This window comes from Crassostrea angulata, chromosome 2 (assembly GCF_025612915.1).
Source record: "Crassostrea angulata isolate pt1a10 chromosome 2, ASM2561291v2, whole genome shotgun sequence".
In the NCBI taxonomy this organism is placed as follows: domain Eukaryota; kingdom Metazoa; phylum Mollusca; class Bivalvia; order Ostreida; family Ostreidae; genus Magallana; species Magallana angulata.
In genome coordinates, this window is record NC_069112.1 from 47976347 (window position 1) to 47995819 (window position 19473).

The 19473-nt window shown below is 35.3% G+C and overlaps 1 protein-coding gene across 1 annotated transcript in view; it reads right to left on the reverse strand.

The window, feature by feature from the left end:
• Positions 1–7314: 7314 nt before the first annotated feature.
• Positions 7315–19473, reverse strand: part of LOC128170974 (uncharacterized) — a 29805-nt gene continuing 17646 nt past the window's right edge. Inside the window, 10 exon segments of the mRNA XM_052836740.1 lie at positions 7315–7795; positions 7797–7969; positions 10091–10156; positions 10828–10902; positions 11007–11155; positions 11157–11200; positions 11847–11968; positions 12850–12976; positions 14800–14923; positions 15259–19349. Of these exon segments, the coding sequence (XP_052692700.1) occupies positions 7748–7795; positions 7797–7969; positions 10091–10156; positions 10828–10902; positions 11007–11155; positions 11157–11200; positions 11847–11968; positions 12850–12976; positions 14800–14923; positions 15259–19349 (5019 nt within the window). The 3' untranslated portion in view covers positions 7315–7747.

Here is a 19473-nt window from a genome sequence, read left to right on the forward strand (position 1 = left end):
AGTAAAATTATTTTTTCAAATGGGTTATAATATTGGAAGTGATGTTGATTTTCATCATGGATGGACAGTGCATTCATTTTGCTTTTAAAGGTGCATGTCTGTCTCCTATTCTATTGGGACATAGCGAAGGGAATTCGAAGGGGATTGGGGTGTTTAGCACTTCTTATAACATGTACAATAGATTGTTTTGATACTTAGATTATCCTGGGGGCATAGTGTGTTGTTGACACATTTCTTATTGAAGTGCAAACTAAATGGAGTAAATTGTTTAAATGATTAAAAACTCTTAATAACAACACTCTTAAAAATGTTATGAAATTGTGCTGTTATATTTAGTAATATTATCAATTCAAAAATGAATTTTTAAAAAATCTTTTTTAATAATACAATTAAAACATTTTTATCTCCAGAATTATTTCTTTCTTCTTAAAAAATAAATTTAGTCAAATTCAATTTCAACTATTCATCACATTTTTTAAAGTGAACATGCATAAATAAGCATAGTAATGCAAAGCAATGCCATGTAATGCCAGCATTACACTAGATTTTGGAAAGTAATGAATTACATTACCATTACTTGTAATGCTAATTTTGTGGCATTACACATTACTAGCATTACTTTGAAAATATGTAATGCATTGCAATGCATTACCATTACATTTAGCATTACCCCAAGCCTGCATATAACATAAAACAAAATTGTATCATATCATAATCTATAAAACAATAGTATATCATTAGATTAAAAATCATATGATATTATATCATATTATATGATACGATATCGTACAATATCATTTTATATGATAAAATATAATATCATATGATATTATATTGTATCATAAGAAATGATCGCGGGTAGGTTAAGGCAACTCCGAGTTTAATGACCGTCAAAATTAGGATCAATTTGAAAACTGTTTATTTTTTAAGAAAACAGTGCGGAATATTAATACCAAGTGAATGTGTTCACCAAGATTTTATTTTTCTACTTCGGAATCGACTCGATCTTTGAAGCTGCCGTGCCATGGTATCACGTGACAGTTAAAAATAGATTACTTTTTTACCTTAACAAAAAATCAAAAAGTGTAACACTACCCCTAAGTTCATTTGTATGTTTGCTACAATAATTCGATCGGCAATTAGTTAATGTTTATAAGTATTACTGCTATGATCCTATTGTTAATCGCATAAAATAAATATTGTAAATATTTATCGGAAACACTCTCAACTTCTATAATTTCATTGTAAATACTACGCATTTTTTATTTAAAACAACGAAGCACAGAATTCTAGCAGCACTTTTCAAGTAGTTTAGGTCATATACCGTTGATATTTACCAAAGTCATCGTTCATACTATCCGGGGTAGTGTTACACTTTTGCCTATTTGTGTACACACTGACAGAGGAAAGGCTGGTCACGCCATATAAATGTCGATCTGCTTACCTTATAACACTCGCTGATTTAACAAAATATCCATGCCTGTATTATCCTGATTATATCCTAACTGACACTCATCTCAATCTTAGTTATCTGTATTAAATAAGTCTTATTTCGGCATTGTTTACACTGCATTCCGATGACTTGTCTCCCGACATGATCTTCGCTTCATCATGCTTGTGACGTCATCAATGATAATTATACGTAATAGAGAGAAATCGAAGATATATTCAGTTATATGAGTTTCTAGTGATATTTTATGCCTGTAGTTTTTATATTTTAAAACAGAGATAAAGTTAAGGAAGGAGTCTTCTCGTTATCAAACATACTTCTTATAATAAGAAATTCATGAAATTTTGACAGAGTCAAACGGATCATATTACAAAATGATTCTATCAGTTTTATCAAATTTGACCTTTTTGTTTTCGCATAAGAGCAGGTCAAGGTCACTACCTTTTTCCTCAACGTAAAGGATGATAAAAACAAGTGTAGCTCTTTGTAGTTCTGTAGTCATTTATTTAAGATATGAAGATTCTATTCTTCAATGAAATGATAGAACATTAGAATGTCTATCAGCTTTTACTACTAAATTGGAATAACTATTTATACTAAAACTGATATTGCTTAGCCCGTATTTCCTCTAATTTTCTTAAATTTTGAGGGAATTTTTATTATTTTTTCATGCTTCCAATAATAAAATATTTATGATTTTTATGTATAATAAAGACTTTATAAAAAGATATAAATTGACAGAAAAGCTAAACAAGAGGCCCAGGGGCCACATCGCTCACCTGAGCAACAATTGCCTTAATTCTGATCAAATTAGCATTACAGTATCAAAATATCTTGACAACTGAGTACAGTAGATCTTGCTAAAAAAAATTGAAAATCTGCCAATTTTTATCAACCTCTTATTTTTTGGTAAATACCAAGCCCCTTTTGTTGTTGTACCTGTAAGAAGATTTTTCTCTATTCCTATATACCCCCCCCCCCAATTTCATGGCCCCATTTTTCTCTAGGGAATCATGGTTTCATCTGACTTAAATCTGCATAACCTTTGCTTTCACACTAAGTACTGAGTTTTGAACCGAACACTTTCCCAGAATAGTTTTAAAGATTTTCTCTTTATATTCCTATGTAAAAATTCAAACCGCCATCACGGTCCCGCCCTACCACTAGGGACTGTGATTTTGCAAACTTGAATTTACACTACCCGAGGATGCCTCTACACAAGTTACTAGTAAAACCCTTTCTGGCCAAAAATTCTTTAAAAAGAAGATTTTTAAAGATTTTCTCTATATATTCCTAAGTAAAAATTCATCCCCCATTGTGGCCTCACCCTACCCCTGGACTATTATTTAAATAAACTTGAATCTATATGATCTGGGGATGCTTCCACTCAAACTTGGGCTTTCCTGGCCTAAAGAAAGAGAAGAAGACTTTAAAAGATTTTCTCTATCTATAAAAATTCATCCCCCATTGTGACCCCGCCCTACCCCCAGGGACCATGATTTGAACAAACTTGAATCTACACTTCCTAAGGATGGTTGTATGCCAATTTGAGATTTCTTTGCCAAATATTTTTGAGAAGAAGATTTTTAAAAGATTTTCTCAATATATTCCTATATAAAACTTGATCCCCCAATTGTGGCCCCACCCTACCCCCGGGGACAATGATTTGAACAAACTTGATTCTATACTATCTGAGGATGCTTCCACTCAAATTTGAGCTTTTCTGGCCTAATAGTTTTTGAGAAGAAGATTTTTAAAGATTTTCTCTATATATTCCTATGTAAAACTTGATCTCCCAATTGTGGCCCCACCCTACCCCCGGGGATCATGATTTGAACAAACTTGAATCTACACTATCTGAGGATGCTTCCACTCAAATTTGAGCTTTCCTGGCCTTATAGTTTTTGAGAAGAAGACGTTGGCTCAGGTGAGCTAAAAAAGGTTAAGTTTACAATACAATAAGTTATTAAAGTTGGTTTCTGGAAGAAGAGACTTTGAAAATTTTCTTAATAAATATTGACAATTTTTTTACTTTTTTAATCTTTAGTTTTTAAGATCTCTGTACAAACATAGAATTGTGAACAAATCTCTGTATCTTGCTTATAATTCGAAGCTTAACACTCAAATATGGTTAGTAAATAGAAATTGTAAACAATTAAAACACAAGAAACATGCACTATAACAAATAAAGAACACAATTTATTTTTTCGAAATGACTCATATATATACATGTACATGTATATACCTACATATTTCCGACAGCGATATCAAACTCTATTTAAACTGAATAAACTCGAGAAAATGCCGAGCATCTCAACAAAACCAATTGCATTAATCTACCATTACGCAAAATATAATGCCGAATTACCGATAGAATGAATTGTATTTCAGTACTTTTGTGATACATCAGATTTTGCTTAATTTGCGCAGGTAAACAGTTAACTGTTTGATTTACCGAAGTCTCTGTTTGATTTGATACGTAAAAATCACGAAATACAGACGATAGTTCCCAGGTTACAAAGCATAAATAATGAAAACGAAACGAAAATCAGAACAAGCTAACACCAACGTCATGTGTGAAAACTGTCAACGCATTAAAATATTTAGCCTCAATTTACTTCACAAAATCGGCACCAATATATTTTGCATGTTTCAAAAATTTCCCTTCATTCGCGAACTGTTGCACAACAAGCAAATTCATCATAGTCAGATCGACTCTTTTTCGTATAATGTCATGGCTGCTTTAAACAAAGAACCTCGTTTTAGATGTATGGAATACGAGTCTTGGTAAAATGGGTACGCAAACCCGGGCCGTGGCAAAATAAAAGCCGGGGCAGATCGGCAATCGTCAATTCCAAATACGCATTATTTTGGAGCAATATTTACAGCAAATACAAATATACTGGTCCATCAAATATCCTGAAATTTTAATGAGATTGGCAGATTAATAACTGCCAATCTTTTGTTTTGCCCAGGCCAATTCTTGTCTACCCATTTTATCGGATGCCGAATCCGAAGCTATTAAACTGATTGAAACACGCCTTCCTTTTATTATTATTTTCGTAATAACTCAGATTTGAAACAGAATTAGACCTTAATTTTTGCAATTTATATTTTCCTTCCCATAAGGATAATTTATGCTAAACTACGTTGAATTGGAATCAGTAGTTCTTGAGAAGAAGATTTTTAAAAATGCACCCCCCCTTTTTCTACAGTTTGAAGGTTTTCTCCGCTTTGAATGCAGATCGGCCTTTTATTTCTGCAATTTATATTCGCCCTCCCATGAGGATGCTTTGTGCCAAATTTGGTTGAAATTGGATAAGCGGTTTTAGAGAAGAAGTACAAAATGTAAAAAGTTTACAGACGGACAGACAGACGGACAGACGGACCAACAATAAGGAATTATGAGTTAAAATTTTATGAGCTAAAAGTTTAGTTTATAATTAAGTGCTAAATGTAGCAGTTCCAACAGTTGACATTAAGCAGTTAAAATATAAGTCCATCATTCATGAGCTTGAAGATGTCCAAATTTAATGAGCTTTTTAATCGTCATAAAATCATTGATTATTTTTACAACTACTAAGTAATTTCTCCTTTATTTCTTAGGATAACCAATTGCAATTCATAGCTTGTTGAAACTAACAGGACTGAAATATACAAAATACAGTTCTAACCAGTTTATTGATTGTTCCAAAACTTTCAGCAACCTCGAAAAAACCATAAAGGGTCTACATATGCTTAGCCTGTTGCCCAATCCTTTTAAATCATCAATGAAATGTGTAAATTATAAAATTCACGGACTGCGCGAAATAATCATGTCAGACTCAAATTACCATATATGACAATTTGGCTATTTATCTATCATACTGATGTACATAAAAAATAATTTAGTTACTTTTACTTAGACTTTACGATCAAAATATTCATTATTTGTTAAAAGAAAGATGTAAAAATATTAAAAATAAAATGTTTTTTTGATGAGCTATGCTAGTTGTGAAGGTAGTGATCATTGCGATGTCGTTTCATATCCCACATGAATCACCAAAGAAGGCATTTTAAATAATATTATTAAAAAATTCAGCTTTCAATTAAATGACACTTGTAAGTATCCATTTGACTTACCCGGAGAATACTTATACTTATTTTCAGCTGAAAATACCGAATGAATAATTTAACTGCTTAGCTTAGCCTAAATAATTATATATAATTATGATAATAATAATAATGAATAAAACAGATAAATAAATAAACAAATTTCTGTAAAATAAACATCAATTAAGGTGATATGGGACACCTCCATTGTGACGGACTTCCTATCGAAACAAACAAAAAAATGCAAGTATAAATTGTTGCCTTCTTACACTTGTCATCTACAGCGTAGCACAATGGGTTAGAGTGCAGATAATGATTCTTTAAGTCGTAAGTTCAAATCCTGCTGGGACTTTTACAATTATGACCTCTCCACAAAGCTTTCTTTTGTCAAATGTTGTAAAATAAGAAAAATTCTTGACTGGTGAAAGCATAACTCAACTTTTTACTAGGAGTTCTATAGACAAATACAAATCTAACTCTTAATTTTGAACAATATATCCTCACATCTAATGAACACTTTTAGATACATTAACTCTTTATTTCTGGATTACCCTTTTCCCCCTAACTAATGGACACTTTTAGCTCCTAATCTCAAGTCTAATAGATACAGACAATAACTCTTTATTTGTGGACTTTTCTTTTCCCCGTAACTTATGGACACTTTAAGCTCCTAATCTTAAGTCTAATAGATACAGACAATAACTCTTTATTTGTGGACTATTCTTTTCCTCCCAAGTTATGGACACTTTTAGCTCCTAATCTTCAATCCCCAAATTTTCCCCCTAACTAATGGACACTTTTAGCTCCTAATCTTCAATCTAATAAATACAGACAATAACTCTTCATTTGTGGACTATTTTTTTCCTCCCAGCTTATGGACACTTTTAGCTCCTAATCTTCAATCTAATAAATACAGACAATAACTCTTCATTTGTGGACTATTTTTTTCCTCCCAGCTTATGGACACTTTTAGCTCCTAATCTTCAATCTAATAGATACAGACAATAACTCTTCATTTGTGGACTATTTTTTTCCTCCCAACTTATGAACACTTTTAGCTCCTAATCTTCAATCTAATAGATACAGACAGTAACTCTTCATTTGTGGACCATTTTTTTCCCCCTAACTTATGGACACTTTTAGCTCCTACTCTTCAATCTAATAGATACAGATAATTACTCTACTGTGGTTTCATTAATATTCAAGGGTATCAATTTTCGTGAAAAAAGTGAAAATTACAGTTTCAAGGATACGTAAATTCAAGGCCAATGACCCTATGAATACAAAATGTTAATAGAAATTGCACTTCAATGAACATTAAATTCATGGATCAACTTAATAACGAAATCCACGAAAATTGGTATTCAACGAATATTGATGAAACCAGAGTATTTTTGTGGACTACCCTTTCTCTCCTAACCTGTGGAAACTTTTAGCACCTAACCTAAGCTCTTTTCTATGTGGATTATTCTTTTCCTCTAGAATTATGACACAATAAAATTTTGAAACAAATAAATGGCCCCAATAAACCCAATTTTCTGGTCTACTTATAAACTTTAAAAACACATTTCAATTTCTTCGAAAAATTTCCTGGAGTGCTTATAAATGACAATGCCATAATTTATGCAGAATGCCAACTTTCCCTTAATATATCAGGTATTGTACCAAAAGCACAGGACGCATCAAACCCATTAAAATAAATTTTCCTTTCCTTTCTGCAGACAATGTCATGTCTTAAAACGTGGCTATTTCATTAACAGAAACAATGAATCGTAAGTAAAGCAAATGTCTTTATTTAACCAATTTATTTGAAGAGGTAATTCTTTTATCTCTACCATAGCAAAAAATAAATCAAAGGCCGGAACAGCCACACAGGCATCGAGCTGACATTTTCTCGACGCCTTATAAATGACCAATAGGGCAACAATCAACAAAGAAAACTTGACTTTAATCACATAGACTTGTGTCCCATTTTTATATTCAAAAAAATTTAACTCAGTATAGATCTGGTCTAACTAAACAGGAACCAGAGAGTTAGCTTTGACAACAGAATTGTCTACAATTACTTTGTAACTGAGTTTAGGAAAAAAAATGGTATAGAACACTGCAAAACAATCATTGAAAAAAGAATGCAAAACAATCATGATAAAAAAATATGTTCTAGCCTAATGTCCAATGTTTCCAGTCATATTTGCACATCTGTTTTTACTTCTTCTTGACAGAGCTGAAAAGAAAATTGTTAACTTTTTTTTTTAATTGTTTCCCAACTCCTCAGGTGTATGTATCCACCATTGTTTTTGCTCAACTCAATTGCTCTTTGGCATTCTGCTCTACTTGGGCAAGTTTTCTTCGTAGTACCATCGTAGTACGTCTTAAAATATTTCTTCATTTCTTCTTCTTCTTCTTTTGTCCATGCTTTTCTTACACCTAGATGGTAATGATATTTGAAATGCAATTGAATATTTTTAGTATAACATTCACTGATAATGTACATCATTTCAGTTTGCATGAATCTTTTTTCACAAAAATAAAATTGAATTCAACAATCTGCAACATGGCACTTGCACAAAAAAATACTTATTTGACATAAATTGCAAAATAAATTTAAGCTTATTTAGTATTTACTTTATGACCAATGGTAACCCCCCCCCCCCAACCAAAAAAAAATTTCATCAGACCTCAACAGGTTTCAGAGAAGAAACTGAAAATGTTCAAATATTAATAAATGCACAATGACTAATGAAAACAGATAGCAATAGGTCATCTGAGAGACTGAGGTGACCAAAAATAATGATGCATGGGATAATCCTATGGGGTACCTGCCTGATACAATTGATTCATCTCAACATAAGCAAGAAAAATAAATAAAGATAAGGAGTGAGGAGCTGGACTATTTTCAATAGATATTCTATTAATGAAATTGAGGGTTATGATTGACCAACCATCCCCTCCATGCATCATGGCAGACGACAAGAAAATGAACAGTAAAGTATAAGAAGTAAGGTGATTAAATATAATGTTGTGGAATAGAAAATTCAAATGAAAAATGAATATTGTAATATTGATTTTGGGGTATTTATTTCAGCTCTATGACTGCAGTGTCTGAGATATCACAATAAATAATAACAAGAGATGTTATGCCCCCTCCCTTGAAAACCTCTGCGAAGAAAATGAACGAAAACTGCAAACAATTGGAATTTTTCTACATCCAAGGGACATAACTCTGTCAAAATTGCTCGATCAAAACTAAAATCTTATGTTGATCTAAATATCATTATGTTAAATCTGTACAACAAATTTCATTTCAGTAAGTGCAACCTCTGTGAAGAAAATGAACGGAAACTGCAAATAATTGTAATTTTTCTACGTCCAGGAGATAACTCTGTTGGAAATTTCTCGATCGAACCCAGAATCAAACTTGACCTACCCCGTAGATATTAAAGATAAATTTGTACACCAAATTTCATTTCAATACGTGAAACCTCTGCAAAGAAAATGAATTGTTAACTGTTGGTGGACCGACAGACGGACAGCAGCAAAGCAATATGCCCTCCCTTCTTTAAAGGGGCATAAAAAAGTGAAATAAATATAAAATTCAGGAAATTAATAACTTACATATGAAATAGGTATTAATAACTTGCATATGAAATAGGTATGTTCAACATCAATTAACAACGGATTTCATTTCCAATTTCGAAGTTGTCCTCCCAAATTTTGGCAATGAAAATAAGTCATGTGATAAGTTATAGGTCACATGGTAAGGTACATGGCGGGTGTGTTTTTTCTCAGGGAGTAAATACAACAAGTAGTGTGATATAGAGAAAGTATTCTTAGGGAATTTTGTTGTGATATCCAATGCCGCATTCATCTCGTGGTTCCAAAACCAAGCGGAAAAGGAAAAACAGAAACCTGTCGAAAAACATTAGGTGTATAGTCTATGAAAGCCCAAACAAAGAGGACCCAACCAAGATGGCCACGAGTGAGATGTGCATTAGAATTACAATGTCTACACATAACCTTGCTATTGAAAGTGGTCGGCACACAAATGTTTCAAAAGAAAATCGTCTTTGTAAACTTTGTTGTGCATAATGCCATAAGATGTATATCTTGAGCAAATAAAGAATAGAATAATCAAGTAAACAAGCCTAGTCCAATCTGTTTAATTCCTTCATACTATATGAAGTTCCACCCATTTGAAGGACAGGATCAGACACCAGAACTAAATTCACTGTTACAGGGTATACAAAATCATTGATAATGCATCAATCATTACAATAGAAAATCCAAGCTATCAACACTAATCCAGATGTGTCATACTAAATGGTCACTCTTTGTTTTAAAAATATCAAAAAGCATTGTAGATGTTCTATTGTATGGAAAGGGGCTATTTTCATGTTTAGTGATATTATCCTTTAGTTGATTATGGCTTAGCAACTTCTGAGCAGATCCAAGTTAATTATATTTTAATGTACATGCACAATGACAAATGACATCTGGGTGACTTAGTGACCTTAAATTTTTCTTTTATAGATGTATTATATGACTTACTTTTCTTAGGTTTCCTTCTTGATACTAATACATCCTCTTCCATGTCATCTAGAGATAGACTTGTATCTGGGTTTTTTTAAGAAAATAAAATAATATAAGAAAATGTTTAAACCTGCAAAATATTATCTCCTAAGATTTTTGGTCAACATAACACAAGTACAATAGAGAGAGAAAGAGACTCACTATGAAAACAGTAGGTTCATTTATTTCATTGTAATTCATTCTTATCCCTTTAAGTACCGGTAGTGACGAAATTTCTAGAAAGTTGCCATCTTAAAGCTGAACACCGCTCGTAAATAGGCACTGTCCGCCATATTTCTCTTTAATCACTGCTGTCCCTACAAGCCTTGTATAAGGGGCAGACCTCTAAACAGTTCGAATTATTTCACTGTAGAGGTCTCGCCCCTGTGGACGACACTGGACATACATCTTGCCTCGCCATGTTACTCAGTCGCGATGAAATTATCAAATTTTACGCACCTTTTTCAAGCCAGAAGAATACCAACATCAAATAAATTGGTTAATGCATTATTTACAAACAGAATATGCACATAAGAAAAAATGCATATAATCTAAAGACCACGAAAGGAATACTACATGTTGGCCTGGAGTTTCAGGTGTGCAATTATGTGTAATGAAATCGAAGGGTTTATATAACAGGTAACTGTGTGACGGTGCCTATTTACGACCGGTGTTCAGCTTTAAGGAGATTAAAACGATTTATCTTTAACTAGTACCTTCTACTGAAGGAGTTTCTTCTCCTCTAGTGGCTTCTCCTTGTGTGGGGGAAATGTCTTCCTTATCCAAAATGTCTAAATATTAAGAACAATAGAAAAATACAAAAACAGCATTATGAAAATTTATTAACTAAAATAATCAGTTTTGCTTAATTCTAGATAAGTTTGCAATTACTTACCTTCGAAAGTAATATCTTTCAAACTTTTTCCATGGAACTTTCCAACTACATTGCATTCTTGCATGACCATAAGTTTGGCAATTTCAAGTCGTTCTATTAGTCCTGATGTGCTGCGATAGTGCAACTCATGAACTTCCATGGTGTGCCCCATGTCTACACAAGTATTTAAGTTCATGATCCTTGAGCCCAATAACCTAATAAAGACAAAGTACATTACACCTAGTATAAAGCAAGAATGGAAACTTAAAGTAACTATCAATATGGAGGAATATATAGTTAAACATGTCCTACTGTCAAATTGTAAAATTAGGAGTTAATGTATGTAACTTGAAAAACTAGAAAAGAGATAGAAAGAAAAATATCTAACAAAGAATGGGACCAAAAAATTGATGAGTAAGTAGGATTCCAGTTTCACTCAACCCCGACTTTTCCTTTCATATATAGTGTCACTGCCCAGACTAAAAGAAACTAACAAATCTTCATGGTCTTCTAGAATTTAGAAATGTCAAAATTCCAAACCAAAAGTGAAACCAATTAGCATCTGCAATAGTAACAGTTAAACTTGAAGAGTTCCTAGCAATGCAAAAATAAAACTGATATTTTTTTCTCGATTGGGCAATCATTTTACTTACTTTTAACAAAAGAAAATTGAACAAAATTGCAATGCATTACTTCAAACTGATGCACACTGGCTTGAGAACTTATTTAAGTTTTATAAGGCCTTACTTCATTTTTCATTTAATTAATTTACAGAAGATTAAACAATCATTTGCTCTTGGAGACAGTAACATCCCAAAACAAATTACAATGGGCCACTAAGTAGAAAGTCCAAATACTTACTTGGGCAATAGTGGCACAATATTTCCTAAGGTTTGTAGCGTATATTCTATCAGGAAATTTCAAAGAGCGGCACTCTGTTCGTATTTCCTCCAGAGCCAGACCAGCCCTAACAACATCTTCAGCTGAAATATGACGATGAAATAAACTGTTGTCAAACATTTAAAAACCAAATACCCATAATTAAATAACACATGAGAAAATTTTTTAAAATATGTATGGGTATATAACTGTGAGATGAACATTGTTGTTTCTAAAACAAATTACAAAATATATCTCAGTTAAGTGTTATGGATAAAAGAAAGCCCTCTTGATCCCTAATTTAAGGGTCAGCCCTTTTTTCTGAAGTCAAACAAAAGCTTTTTCTAGAAAAACAAATTCTGTATTATATTTGGCATCTTTGCTAGCCAAGGGTTTCTAATCTGCACCACTCCTCACAAACCCTATCAAAAGTTGGGATTTTTTGGTCACATGATCTCCCAACCTATTTAAAAATCAGATGCCATACTTTAAACGTGACTGGTGCAGTAATGGTAGCCTCAATTGATATCAGGGTTCTCCTTAATATCACAAGTAGCAGGGGAATTAGAGTGAAATAGGAGGCACCATAGGTGAGCGCCAAAGGCGCGAATCTGCTAGGGGGGTCCGGGGCATAACCTCCTTAACTAGGCACGATCTCATTGCAAACAACAAGCATATTTTCCGTCCAATTTTAGAAAGGAGCCAAGACCTTGACTTAATATTTGACAATGAAATACAGCCTGAAAATAGAGACAGAGTCTTATTGCTCCTTCATATCGCCTTTAAAAATATTTCATTTATTTGATTTTATAAGATAAAGGATCAAACTTTGGACTTCATTGCTTACCAAAATTGTCACAGTGATATTTACAAGCAAATAAATTAATTTCCTTTTGACAAATTGATTTCAATTCTTTCAAGAATTAGTTTTTTATTTTCTTTTTTCAATTGGAATTTCATTCATACATGTTTTATGACATCTTACCAGTATTTGCGAACAGAAAAGGATTTCCGTCTCTTATTCCTGCCTTTTTTCTAATTTCTTTACTGGCAAGATAATTCATTGCAGGGATAACCTCCTTCGGACAAATAACCGGTACTCTGGTCCCATTCTGGCAAGAAGAGGCAACCAATTAAATTTTTTTCCAAATCATTGAAAAATGACTGCTAAAACTGCTCATTAAAAAATTAATGTGAATGCAAAACAAAATGCTAATGCATGGCACTATTCAATTAGTCTTCACAGCCTGAACTTTTAAAGGACAAGACAAAAAAGGTTCAACCGAGTGGAGTACTTCTTGACAAAGAGCAGATAATTTAACTTAATGCAACTCAATTTAAGGAATTATACATATTTCAAAAATTTCCATGTACTCCACATGCTCAATGACGTTAATTTCAAATTTTTTTTTGTTGATGGGTTTTGGGTGGGGTGGTGATGTTGATTAAGGACAGTGGTTTGGATACATGTATGTCAATCAAAGAAACAAATTATACAAAATACATTATAAGCCATAAATTGGACAAAAGCCTTTCAAATCTAAAGGGTTATATGTTTAAGTTACTTAGGCCACAATTAAAAATATTTCAGTTTGTCCAAACCCGACCCATGATGACTGGGTGTGGGTAGGTAGGTAGGCAAATTCTTTTTTTTTTTTCAGAATTTGCATGAAGATATTGTAACACTGAGTACGGTATATCTTTTTCACTATCATACCTTTGTAGAGACAATCAAAAGCCATGAATTTAAGACCTGTATATACATGTATTAGTCTATTATACTGAATTAAATCATTCAACAATAAATTGGGTTTTTAGCACAGGGGCTCGTCACGAAGTTTTTCCAACCTTTTATATCTACCACCTCTATACAATAAAATATACAAGGGAGGAATCAAAACTCGAAAAAATAGCTACCTCCCGATTTCGGTCGCCTCGTATTAATTCTTCTCGGACGTTAAACCCTGCACTCTAGGTATCATTAGATCGGGAAAGGACCATAGTTTTTAGGAATACCAGCAAAATTTAAACATCGGCAACAATTTTAGAAGTTGTCACGCATTTTCTTCCAGTTTACTCTCCGGTGACACTTTCTTCGATCAGATGTCGCGCTCTCATTGGTCAATTCAATATTGCTCAAGATAACTCGTACGCGGACTTGTATTTTAGAGGGAGGTAGCGATTTTTTTCGAGTTTTGATTCCTCCCTTGTGTATTTTATTGTATAGAGGTGGTAGATATAAAAGGTTGAGAAAAAAAACTTCGTGACGAGCCCCTGTGAGCGGACACAAAAAATATCCGAAAAAAAAAATTCTTCCAAAAAACGGCAAAAAAAGAATTTGAGTCGGCGGGTTTTTTTCGGGTCGGTCGCGTTTGGGCAAACATACAATCTTTTTATTTTGGCCTTAATGGCACTATTTATACATGTTTTTAAGAATTGATTTTTTAAATTGAATAAAAAATTATTTAATACTGCATTATCATAGTGCTTCTTTCAAAAAAAACTTAAAACTAAATTTATAGAGCTCGAAATACATTTTTTTTCTAATGAATTCATATAATGTTTTCACTGATTATAGAAATCCAGGTGAACACAGGTAAATTTTACCTTAAGAGGACCCCTTTATTGCCCAAAATAATTAGATGTGTGTTTTGGCAAGTAGCCATTCGAGAAATTAACCATATTAACAGTTAAGGTGGAATAAAATGGAATCAAAAGATTAAAATTGGTTAAAGTACTTATATCAGCAATAACAATTAAACAAAATAGATAAATTGTTATTTCAAGAAAGTGAATAGATATTTGCCCTATATTTTTGCAAATCAGGATGAATCTACATACTAATTTTATGTAGCCTGACAGGCTTAAAATACCGGTATATAAATACTATTGTATCTGAACAAATATTTAACATTGTCTCCAGGATAAAGCTCACCTTTCCCCGTATCTCCACCAATTCCTGATTGTCAAGCATTTCCTTCTCAAACTTGCTAAGTTGTTCTCTAAGAGAGAGATCGGTTGCACTGACTTCCTTTGATCGATTTCTGTAACACTGCAAGCTAAAAAGAAAAGCAAAGACCTGCATTTAGTCTTAACCTTTTCTATACAGTAACATATACAATGCTCTATGAAAAGGAGCCATAAATACTGTTAAAGTGGTTATTTACATTTGTGGTTGAGTACATGTGTGTGTTTAATACGCGAATTAGCGATTCATTACTCAAGGGTTTGAATTTTTTATCACACGCGCAGGGATATTTTATGCGGATTTAGCATAATCGTGCAACTTTTGTAAATTTCCCCCACGCATAAACAACCACTTTTAAGATTTGACATCATGGTTTTAAAAACCTCATTTTTTGGGTTAAAAATGGGAGTTCAAAACTTGTCTTACCTCAGAGCTTCTAATTCTCCAGGTCTCCTGCGGTTATACAAGATAAGGCGTGCTTCCACTAGCATCACAATGCGTCTGAACATCATACCACTAACAGCAGTGTAAGATAGATCTACAAATTCCAAATTTTCTACTAAATAAGATGAAAGTTTCATTATGTCTTCGGGGTAAGGGAGCTCTTTCTTCTGATTAAACATTCGCTCCGACAGAGTACTTCTTGCAACTTTGTTAACTTTGTAACCCCATTCTTTACTCATAAGATACATAAATGCTTCTCCCTCTTTCTTCATTTCTTTGTTTTTTGTTTTGATAGAAATTCCTACTTTTGAGGATGCCATCCTCATAAGGTCAAACCCAGACTTAATTGCTGTGCTAGGATGCTGGAGTTCATCCTCTTCATGTTCGGTACTATTGCAAATTTGGAGAGCTACTTCTGCCACATTATCAAAGTTTTCAGGGCTAAGCATCTCACTCATTGAAACGTCCATTCTTTTCACCAAATTTCTAAAGGCTAAAAGAAGCCGTGCTGCTAGCCTCATATGAAAACTAGAATAGTTTTTTCTTTTTCTTTTATTATCAATGTTTTTCATGAACCAAACGTCTCCCAATGCAAGGATGAGTGGATCATTCATACAGATCTCTGCAAATTTGTCTCTTTTCATTGAAGGTAACACTTCTTTCTCAATCCGTTTAGAACCTGTTGTCTTCACTTTTCCTGTAAGGATTCCAATTTGTATAATTGTAGAACCTTTGTGATAGTCTGTACTTTTCACTGGACATGTTTTCTGATGATTACTGATAGAAGAATTCAGTACCATCCACTCTTTACATTTAGGACATGGACCATACTCTTCAAAGTTAAAGGTAACAAGCCTTCTTCTTGGCAAGAGAAGCTCACCTTCTTTATGCCTGAGAACTTTCATATTATGATGGTGGTCTCCCAAGTTTCTAAGAAGTTTCATTTCTGAATTCAGCCTTTTCTCCAACTTATCAATTTTCTCCTGATTAGTTTCTTTCATCTTTTGGTCTTTGAGTTCTTTTATAGCCTTTACCTTGGTGTGGTTTACATGTCTACGTTCTAGATGACTTTGTATATTGGTGAACAATTCATGACAGTATAAACAGGCATGAACACAATCATATACCCTATTGTGCTTGGATTTTGCATTGTCTTTTTTCAATCCCTTAATAAAAACATTTGGGAACTTTTTGTCAAATAAACAGTCTTTTTCATCAAGTTTTCTTTTGCACGGTGGGTTGTCACAATCTAAATCTCTTTCATCAAGAGCCTCACAATCCTCTGGTTTGGGAGAGTCGACGTCATCTGGACCTGCTTGGAGTTCCGGACAACTGTGGTCATCGGGCTGGAGTTGGGGATAGTCAACATCACCCATACACGATTCAACTTCAACATCGTTCATCAAGTTGCTGCTGCTTTCATCATCCAAAATGCTTGACTCACTGTCACTTTCATCTTCGGTCTCTACAATATAGTCGGGATCATTAAGATCTTCACAATCCTCTGGATAGTCGACGTCATCTGAACTGGCAAGGCCTTGCGGACAGCTGTGGTCATCGGGCTGGAGTTGGGGATTGTCAACTTCACCTGGACCTGCTTGGAGTTCCAGAAAGCTATGGTCAGTGGGTTGGAGTTGGGGATTGTCGATATCACCTGGACCTGCTTGGAGTTCTGCACAACTGTGGTCATCAGGCTGGAGTTGGGGATAGTCAACGTCACCTGGACCTGCTTGGAGTTTTAGACAGCTATGGTCAGTGGGTTGGAGTTGGGGATTGTCGATATCACCTGCACCTGCTTGGAGTTCTGCACAACTGTGGTCATCAGGCTGGAGTTGGGGATAGTCAACATCACCTGGACCTGCTTGGAGTTCTGAACTGTTGTGGTCATCGGGTTGGAGTTGGGGATAGTCGACATCACTTGGAACTGCTTGGAGTTCTGTACAACTGTGATCAACAGGCTGTAGTTCGGGATAGCCAACATCACCCTGATATGATTCAACTACAACATCGTTCATTAAGTTGCTGCTGCTCTTATCATCCAAAATGCTTGATTCCCTGTCACTTTCATCTTTGGTCTCTTCATCTTCGGTCTCTACAATAAAGTCAGGATCATCAAGATCCTCACAATCCTCTGGATAGTCGATGTCACCTGAACCTACTTGGCGTTCCGAACAGCTGTGGTCATCGGGCTGGAGTTGAGGATATTCAACATCACCCAGACCTACTTGGCTTTCCAGACAGGTGTGGTCATCGGGCTGGAGTTGGGGATTGTCAACGTCACTTGGACCTGCTCGGAGTTCTGGTTCTGGACAGCTGTGGTCATAGGGCTGGAGTTGGGGATAGTCAACGTCACCTGGACCTGCTTGGAGTTCCAGACAGCTATGGTTAGTGGGTTGGAGTTGGGGGTTGTCGACATCACCTGGACCTGCTTTGCTTTCCAGACAGCTGTGGTCATCGGGCTGGAGTTGGTGATAGTCGACGTCACCCGGACCTGCTTGGAGTTCCATACAGCTATGGTTAGTGGGTTGGAGTTGGGGATAGTCGACATCACTTGGACCTGCTTGGAGTTCTGGACAGCTGTGGTCATCAAGCTGGTGTTCAGGGTAGCCAACATCACCCGGACATGATTCAACTACAACATCGTTCATCAAGTTGCTGCTGCTTTCATCATACAAAATGCTCGATTCACTGTCACTTTCATCTTCGGTCTCTACAATAGAGTCGGGATCATCAAGATCCTCACAATCCCCTGGATAGTCGACATCACCTGGATCTGCTTGAAGTTCTGGACAACTGTGGTCATCGGGCTGGAGTTGGAGAAAGTAAACATCACCCGGACATGATTCAACTACAACATCGTTCATCAAGTTCCTGCTGCCTTCATCATCCAAAATGCTTGATTCACTGTCACTTTTATCTTCGGTCTCTTCATCTTCAGTCATCAAGTTGCTGCTGCTTTCATCATCCAAAATGCTCAAATCACTGTCACTTTCATATTCAGTCTCTACAATAGAGTCGGGATCATCAAGATCCTCACAATCCCCTGGATAGTCGACATCACCTGGATCTGCTTGAAGTTCTGGACAACTGTGGTCATCGGGCTGGAGTTGGAGAAAGTAAACATCACCCGGACATGATTCAACTACAACATCGTTCCTGCTGCCTTCATCATCCAAAATGCTTGATTCACTGTCACCTTCATCTTCGGTCTCTTTATCTTCAGACATCAAGCTGCTGCTGCTTTCATTATCCAATATGCTTGATTCACTGTCACTTTCATCTTCAGTCTCTTCATCTTCAGTCTTTACAATATAGTTTAGATCATCAAGATCCTCACAATCCTCTGAATAGTCTACGTCACCTGGACCTGCATGGCGTTCTAGACAGCTGTGGTCATCAGGATGGAGTTGGGGATAGTCAATGCCACCTGGACCTGCTTGGAGCTCCAGACATCTGTGATCAGTGGGATGGAGTTTGGGATAGTCGACGTCACCTGGACCTCCTTGGCATTCCTGATAGCTGTGGTCACTAGGATGGAGTTGGGGACAGTCAATGTCACCTAGACTTGCTTGGCGTTCCAGACAGCTGTGGTCATCAGGCTGGAGTTGGGGATAGTCTACTTCATCCGGATCTGCTTGGAGTTCTGGTTCTGAACAGCTGTGGTCATCGGGCCGGAGTTGGGGATAGTCAACACCACCTGGACCTGCTTGGAGTTCTGGTTCTGAACAGTTGTGGTTATCGGACTGAAATTGACATCTGTGATCAGTGGGCTGGAGTTGGGGATAATTGACGTCACCTGGACCTACTTGGAGTTCCAGACAGCTATGGTCAGTGGGTTGGAGTTGGGGATAGTCTACGTCACCTGGACCTACTTGGGGTTCCGGACAACTGTAGTCATTGGGCTGGTGTTGGAGATAGTTGATGTCACTCAGACCTTCTTGGCATTCTGAACAACTGTGGTCATCAGGTTGGAGTTGGGGATAGTCTACATCACCCAGACCTGCTTGGATTTCCATACAGCTGTGGTCTTTGGGCTGTAAATGGGGACAGTCGACATCACCCGAACCTTGGACCTTCAAAAATATATAAAATTTAAGTCTTTTTATTATATAAATGCATTATATCAGCCCAGTAAATATAACTAAGGGGAAAATTGCCCATTATTCTTTTAAATATTCCTATCTTCTGCTCAGTATT